We start from the raw sequence: 8,819 nt of genomic DNA, 5'->3' as shown, positions 1-8,819 counted from the left end.
GAGGGGTGGTGAATAAAATAGGGATGATGACATGCTAAGAGAAAATGTGTCATGTGAGTCACACTAATGGAAATTCAAGATTTTTTGAAATATTGCCTTGTAGAATTAAGAACTTAAAACTTGTATACTATTAAATTATGGATTATTAGCTAAAATTTTATGCTATTCTAATTAGTATAACTTAAACAAAAAGTAGTTTAAAAAATTTCGAATGTAAGACACTAAAATCTTGTGTCATGCACAGTAAAGGGTACCCGGGGTGATAGGGTTAATATTTACCCTAAAATCTTACTTATAAATAAAATAGTCTATAGTTATACTTCACATGAAAATTGATGATATAAATAGTACCTAGACCACTACTAGATATCTTAGCTGACTTAATGAGCCCTGGATTTGGACAAAAAGGGTCTCAAGGGTATGGGATGTGGCAGATATAGTCTAATTGACATATGGCATATTCTTCTTTACTGTCACTCATAAGTTTTTAGAATACGTCAGTACCATGTAATATGTGTTAAGTTGTCAACATGAGAGTGCTTTAATATGGAAATGTGTGTCTATTTTTAGTCTTAGTGTGTTGTATTTCACAAGTATACAGTTTATTGACATCAGAGTGTTTCTACATATAACTGTGTGTAAATTTTACATCCAGGACATTGTTTATTAAATATAACTGTATGGTAGTTCTGTATTCAAAATAGTATTAATATCTGTAGCTGTGTGGGAATGCCATATCCAGGGTAGGGTATCCTGGATATAATAATACCAAACAGCTACAAGTAATAATAGTATCCTGGATATAACATTCACACATAGCTACAGGTAATAATACTATCCTGGATATAACATTCACACATAGCTACAGGTTATAATAGTATCCTGGATATAATAATACCAAACAGCTACAAGTAATAATAGTATCCTGGATATAACATTCACACATAGCTACAGGTAATAATACTATCCTGGATATAACATTCACACATAGCTACAGGTTATAATATATTATTACATGTAGCTATGTGGTATTATTATATCCAGGATAGTATTATTATCTGTAGCTGTGTGGTATTATTATATCCAAGATACTATTATTACTTGTAGCTGTGTGGTAGTATTATATCCAGGATACTGTTATTACTTGTAGCTGTTTGGTAGTGTTATATCCAGGATACTATTATTACATGTAGCTGTGTGTCAGTTCCATATCATGAGCACTATTTATATGTTGTTTTTAATAATTGAGTAAAATATCTACACAGTGGTGTTAAAATTGTATAATTAAGACATTATTAGTTTATTGGGCTGTGTATATTGTATAAGTAAGGCATTATGTCAATACCTACAGAGTTGCATATATGTTCTATAAACACAGCATTATTAGTACATGGAATTGTGTATTAGTTATATAAGCAGGAATGTTTGTTTACAATTTAAACAGTTTTTAGTTATTGTAATTGAACAGGCTCCTTTCATCTAGTTATGGTTTTAGTTAAATTTAAACAGTTTTTAGTTACAGTTGTAATTGAACAGGCTCCTTTCATCTAGTGATGGTTATAGTTAAATTCAAACAGTTTTTAGTTACAGTTGTAATTGAACAAGCTCCTTTCACCTAGTGATGGTTTTAGCTAAATTTAAACAGTTTTTAGTTACAGTTGTAATTGAACAAGCTCCTTTCACCTAGTGATGGTTTTAGCTAAATGTTGTAAATATTGTTCTTCCATTAGTTTCTTTACTCTCTTTGTTGCAGAACAAAATACAAAACAAGAGAAACTGAAACATTTCAAGAAGCTTGTACGTTCTCTTCCTCGACCAAACTATTCAACCCTAAAATTCCTCTTCAGTCACTTGCTCAAGTAAGTTTTAGCACATACAAGTTAATTTTCTATAGAAATCTCATCTGTTTTAACACAATTTACTGTGGAAATATAATGTCTTAATTTATTCTTTTGGAATTTCGATTACTTTTTGCTAACATGCATCAGTTTTTTGGTGTTTTTTTTTAAACAAAATGTATCATTAAAAATGGTATAGAGGTTTTTTTTCCCAAATGCTTTGTAAACCCTGAAAATATGGCATATTATTATTATTCGTAAAATATTTTTAAGGATTTACAGGTTACAAGAAATATTTTGTTTTGTTGTTGATAATTAGTTTGTTTTTTTGGTAAGTACAAGCTATTGAACTGTTCTTGAGTGATCACACTCTTTTTGAATTTTGGGCTTTTATGGGTTTGTTTGGGTATTTTGCACTGCACATTTCTGTTTGCTGTGCAAAATTTTCCTGTTTGAAAAATTTTGTTTGATTCACAAAGTTTATGTTTCTTCCTTTTGTTCTTTTGGCCATTTTCACTTCATTGTATCCTCTTTTAAAACTTCTTGTCTTATTTACTCCTGGCTTCAGATCATCATTATTATCTTATATCTTGTTGATTCTTTCTGCCCATTGTTTGGAGTGAGTCTTTTTATTTTTCTCTAAAAACATTGAATTGTCTGTGAAGATGATGATTGAATTTTTTCTCAATATGGCTTGTTGTTATCAGTTCAGTTGACTCACTCTTACACAAACTTGTTATTTTTCTCGGTCTCAATGATACAGAATCTTTCTGAGTCATTGCAGGTGAGTTCCATTGCATGCCATTTTTCCAGTTAACACTTTTTCTATGGACATCTTTTTCTGCACATGTCACAAGATTTTAGTGAGTTACATTCAAAATTTAATAAAAATACTTTGTTATCATGGTATATGAATAAACATGGTGCCAAAACATAGCTACTTATTCAAATTTTAATGTTATATAAGTTTTATAAGGCAATATTAAAAAAAACAATCCCCAATTTCCCCTATTGTGACATTTGCTCTCTAGGTATTCTCTCTTTCACTTATTTACCACCCCTCTGAGAAGTATGAAATTTAATGTAAGTTATAATGTTGTCATCACTCAGGTAAAGCATAATTATTATAGCCTTCAACCTTATTTTGTTACATAGCCATAAACTAGAAAATCAGACCTCTCTTGCAATGCCCACCTGTCACATCCTCTCTTTTACAAATTGCCAATAGTTCACTTTGATGTTTAATAATATGTTACTTATAACCAATAGAAAGCCAAGGTTTTAATCTATCAAATGGCATATTATATCACATTGTTTTTTGTACAGAGAAGTGTCTAACTTGCTTCCAGTTCAAACTTTATTCCCATGAGATACATATCAGTGAGCTTAGCTGAATTTTTATTGGCTCTTAACACATAGTTAGAAAGTCAGAAAATTTGAGATACTTATATGACATTGTCTGCTTTTTGCATGTTATTATTCTGTGTTCTTTGATGCATGTGTAAGCTTGAGGAATTTTGTTAAGATACACTAAAGTATTAGAAGGTCAGTTTGTGGTCATAAACTTGGCCGAGCTCATAGTGAGAGAGTTGATGTGATTCTACTCTTGTAATTTTGCCTAATATGTTAAAACTGTTTCTTTAGTGGGCTTATCACTGACTTGTGTGATGACCTTTGTCAAGAGTTACAGTTTAGGTTTTTTCAGTATTAACGTTTTGTAATGTACTTATTGGCAGTAGATAGATGTCTGTAGGAAGATGTTAAAAATCCCCATATGTGACTGACATTCCACATTTTAATATTGCATCTGTTGTCTTTATCATATTGCTGTTTGTCAGTCTCTAAGCTCAAACTGCTTCTGTAGTGGTTATGCAGTCCTTTTGGAAATCTAAAATGTGATAATAGAGAGAGATATCTTTGATGTGCCATTGTGTTTTGTTTGATTACACATTCAATCACCATTTCTTGCCATATCAACCACAAAGATGATGTTTAACACTGCTCCCTCTAGTAATTTCCTGGTTATGTAGATTCTCAGTGTTTACCAAATACTAGAGAACCATTTGTTATGTATATATTTTAAAGATAAAAATCTATTTTTTAAATGAGTTTATTATGAAGTACCTGTTGCACTTTCCTTTTGTAGAAGAACCTATGGACTCTTCAGATTTTGGGACCTTCTACTGCTCCACTTCTGTGTGTTTTGTTTTCACATTACAGTCATCTAGTGGTGAAAATACCACTGCTTACTAGGCCTTTAAGCCTAAAGGCACATTTGTTAGGATTGAGTTGATAATTCACCTGTGTTAACCAAACCTTGAGTAACTGTCACCTACCACATTCCCATTCTTACTGTTGAGCATTTTACTCTGTTAGGCATAGTCAAATTTAATTTGGATATTTTACTGTTTGAGAAAGATGTATGTTTTTTTGTTCTCACCCTTTTAATGTAGGGATTCTGGCTCATCTTATATCTCTAAATTTAACATATTTAGTATCAAGGCCTAATGAAATGTATGTGTAGACAAACATCATAGAACTGTTGGCTACATGAGTAATCTCATATATGAGTTAATATAATAAATGACAGATCTAGTTTTAATATAATCTCATGTAGAAGTGTCTAAAAATTATTAATTTCTGTAGCTAAATGATTGTAAAGGACACCTGTTGGTGTAAAATTTTCTATTTCACAGGTATAATTGGTTCAATTTCTTCTTTTCTGGCTAGGACCACTAAAGCTAGTGAACAGAACAGAATGCATGTACAGAACTTAGCCATAGTATTTGGACCAACATTGATGTGGTCTGAGAAGGAGTCTTCCAACATTGCTCTAGACTTCATGCAACAGAATTTAGTGATTGAGTTTCTACTCTTGGAGTTCGATGAAGTGTTTGGATAGTTTTATTTTCAATTCATGTTGGCTAGTTAGTTGCTCATACTTCCATGTTATGCAGGTGTAACCAAGCCTTTAGCTCGATGTTTGTGCAACAGATTTAACTGTTGCAACAGTATTATGCTTGTGGTATGTAAATATTTGCTTTTCAAGCTGAATGATGACTGGTTTTGATAACTGTGGTGGAAACAGTGATATATGCAGCTAATATTGCATGTTTGGCTTTGTTATTTGTGAAGATGGTTTGAATGATTACACCAGTTTGGCTTTGTTATTTGTGAAGATGGTTTGAATGATTACACCAGTTTGGCTTTGTTATTTGTGAAGATGGTTTGAATGATTACACCAGTTTGAGTGACACATGTGAAATGTGTATATATATTCATGAAAATATTTTAGTTCAACCATGTAGGTCTTGCATGTTTTCTACCAATGCTATCAGTCCACTAAGAGAACTTAATACAAACTATTAAATTATCTTGTGCCTTTGTAAGTTTGAAATAGTAATTTTCAGTATTTCGTGGAAAACATTATACAAAAATTGGTATTTGATAATTCTAGCATTATTTTTATATAATAATATTACACCATTCCAGTTTGTGATTAAGGAGTAAAAAAGTGAGAGTTTGAAAACATTCCATTTTGCTGTATATTTGTTTTTATGTAAATCCTTAGTTTAAAATAACCAAATTAAAAAACCTTGTATTTTAATGAATCTTTAATATATAATTAACTGAGTGATTCCAGTAATAAGTCCATGATTTAGTGCCTTTATAAAGTTGTTTAGTTTCGGTTTAGAAAAATTGTACATAACACTGTTTAACAATTTTTATAAAATATATATATATATATGTATTAAAAATGTATAGATTATTCAGAGTCAAATAAAAACAGTATTTTCAAACATATACACAGCTACTATAAATTGAAAAAAATTGATAAGTAGTTTAGCAAAAAGTTCCTTTTTTTTAAGCAAAAAAAGTAAAGAAAAATTAAGTGTTTGATTTTCCTAAAGTTTATAAGAGAAGCTGATTTTAAAAACAATATTTTTTGGTTTACATGTGTTCGTTAGTCTGTATGTTGAATACTAGTTATCTAGTGGTGGCAAAAGTAAATAAATCCAAAATAATCCACTTAAAATATTCAAGGTACAATTTACATAACTGAAATATTTGCAAAATGCCAAGTACTTTACAGGTGTAGATTAATTGGAACATTTAATAGCAGTATTCTTAAAACTTGCAGTTGAAAAGAACATTTCTTTTGCTGTTAATAGCCTTTTGGTTTGGATGAAAAACATTTGTGAAAATTTAACATAAATCTAGCCTCCCGGTGAAATCTGTAAAAAACCTGTATTTTGTTCCTATCATTTATTTTTGCTTAATATAGGCCTAAAAAACCTGTAACTTTGAAAGTAACCCTACATTTTAACCAGAAATACAATTATCAAAACTGTAGTTGTGATATTACCATAATTATCCAATACAGATCTGTGGAAATATAATGATTTTGTTGCATTCTTGATGTGGTTGGATAATTCAGACTTCTTTATCAGAACTGACATGGTAAAATCTTTGTCATCACACACAGAGTGATGGATTTCTCCATGGGAAATTTTACAGATAGGTATAGAAATTCACATTTATTATTAGCCAAATATAAATATATATTAACATTTTAAAAAATATTTATTTTTGTAATGGCCCACTGGGAGGCTTGGTAAATGAATTTTTAGTTTTATAGAAGTCATAAGATATAAAAAAGAAAATGATTGTTTTGGTTGAGGCTTAGATTTTATCAATAAGAAGTAAACATTTCCTAAAAAAAGCACGTAACATTTCAGCAAATAAGTAACAGTGCCAATATTTTGAGAAGCAGTCGATTTTTGGTCAAATAATTAAGTATTAAAATAGTTAATTCACAGTAAATGCAAAGATACTAATACTTTTGGCTTTATCTTTCGTGTAAAAAATGAGATTTATGTTGTATCTTCAGGACAATGGAAGTTAAATATACAAGTTGTTCATCAAAGTTTTGTATGCATTCAGTTTCTAAAAGGATAAATATTTATTGTTTTGCAAGTACTTGACACATCTCTTTATACTTGGCATTATGAAGCACTTCCCAGAAAAATAAATAAATTATTCTTACTAATACTATGTATTATTTTTTTTCTACTTCTGTCATGTGCAGCTAGTCCAGCAGCTGTACCAAACAATTGTATACTTGGTGTTAGAATGAGGCCAATAAAGTGATTTAAGTTTTTTTTACAAATAAATAAATGAAATATTTAAATTTATTGTGCTCGTACTGATTGAATATATTTCAAAGTTGATCCTACCATCATATAATTAGTTGTTAGGCTAATTGGCCATAAAGAAATTTACAAAAAGATATCTTGTATTTTTTATTTATGTAAATGATTAACTTGATAGTTAGCCTTTACTTCAGTGATTAACTTTGATGATTTGTGTTACTGTTGTTTCACTAAAACTTTTGAACCATGATCCACATTAAAGTTTTAACTTTTTACTGCAGTAACAATATGTTTATTTGGAAGTACCATGTTTTGTAAATGTGTCACGTAACCCTGCGATGTGAATAATTGTTTTTCAGAAACCATTATTCCATACAGTAAGCTGTAAAAATTGTGTATTAAATAGATGCTGAAAGATTAGTAAGTATGAAGTAACAGCTCAAGTTCACTACCTGGTATTACTGGAACAGTTTTGAACGTTAAGCTATATAATGTTTGCACGTATGTTATTATGGGTTCGGAAATATCCATGTTTCAAAACCTGCGTTTAACCTACTAGGGTCATTATATGTTGCTGTAATTAGAATGATAATGTAAATAAAAGGTTAGAAGCTGTACAAAAAAACATTTTAAAGATAAACATGGCAAAAGGTATTAAGTATCGGACTATCATGTAACAAAATGTAAACCATATGCATTCATTAAAATTACTAGAGAATTTTAAGATAAATTATTCATTCCTAGAAGACATAGTACAGAATTAAAGTAGTTGAAGATCTCAAGGTTGAAAGTGTACTACAGTATTATTAGATGAAGTTCTTTTAGCTTTAGGTTCGTAAGAAGAACTTATTACTTTAGATAGTTTAAGCCAAAGACTTCTGATAAAAACTGTAATTAGTTCTTTCACTTTGGTTTTTGAAAGACAAGCTTCCAGTGCAAGAAATAACATTAACTTCTTCAAACCAAAGATATTTACTTGTACAATAGAAGTTTAAATAGTTTTGTTGTTGGATATTCTAGGTGTGTGTTATTCATCAGGAGAAACAGTTTCCAAACTTAAAAAATATTTTGATGTGAGACCTGATGAAGGTTGTTTATTTTGAATATTGCTATGAAGCAAAACTTTTTTTTTTTTCGTTGTGAAGATGTTTTAGCTGTTTCACACCGTTCAGTACTTATTGAAGGTCAGCAACTATGGTATCTGAATTGTTTATAAAAATATTTGTTGAAAAAAAAGTTGTGTTTTAGCTAGCACATTTTTTTTTGTTTCATACCCAAGAATATTGTAGCATGAAAAGTACAGTACCTTGGATTTATTTTTGTTTCTAATTTGTAATTAAATATGTGTGTTATAAATGAAGATATTTTTCTAAATTTTGTCTTAAGTCACGTTATTGTAATAATCAAAATACAGAAATGCATTTTGATGTCGAAGTATGTTTGTTTGTTTTTCAAAGATAAAGACAGTTTATTTACCATTTGCTAATTATTGATGTTGATAAAATAAAATATTAAATAAAAAATTCTTGTTTGTGTGACTAATAATACCTGTATTAAAATTCAGAAATATATTTAGGCTTACATACTCATACAAGATGATGCAACCTACACAGTTTTCTCAAAATAATAAAAAGTTATTTTATTGGGTTTTATGGTTTGGCGATCCTGAACATTACTAAATGAAATTTTAGTGACCATTAGTTTATATATTTATTGTTTGTTTTGTTTTAATATATTTTTATTTTTGCCAATAATGAACTATAGGCAAATGTATGTTTTGCATAATGAACACACTGACCTATACTGAGAACATTAATGAACTTCTGGA

General features: G+C 29.7%; 1 protein-coding gene across 1 annotated transcript in view; it reads left to right on the top strand.

Moving 5' to 3' along the window:
• Positions 1-8,502, top strand: part of LOC106466328 (rho GTPase-activating protein 27-like) — a 47,593-nt gene extending 39,091 nt beyond the window's left edge. Inside the window, exons 15-16 of the mRNA XM_013926604.2 lie at positions 1,754-1,859; positions 4,569-8,502. Coding sequence (XP_013782058.1) covers positions 1,754-1,859; positions 4,569-4,740 — 278 coding nt within the window. The 3' untranslated portion in view covers positions 4,741-8,502. The remainder of the gene's footprint in view (positions 1-1,753; positions 1,860-4,568) is intronic.
• Positions 8,503-8,819: the final 317 nt, after the last annotated feature.

Source organism: Limulus polyphemus, unplaced genomic scaffold, assembly GCF_000517525.1.
Source record: "Limulus polyphemus unplaced genomic scaffold, Limulus_polyphemus-2.1.2 Scaffold2224, whole genome shotgun sequence".
Classification (NCBI taxonomy): Eukaryota; Metazoa; Arthropoda; class Merostomata; order Xiphosura; family Limulidae; genus Limulus; species Limulus polyphemus.
The sequence above is the reverse complement of the archived record's forward strand: the minus strand, read 5'-3'. Positions and strand labels throughout refer to the sequence as shown.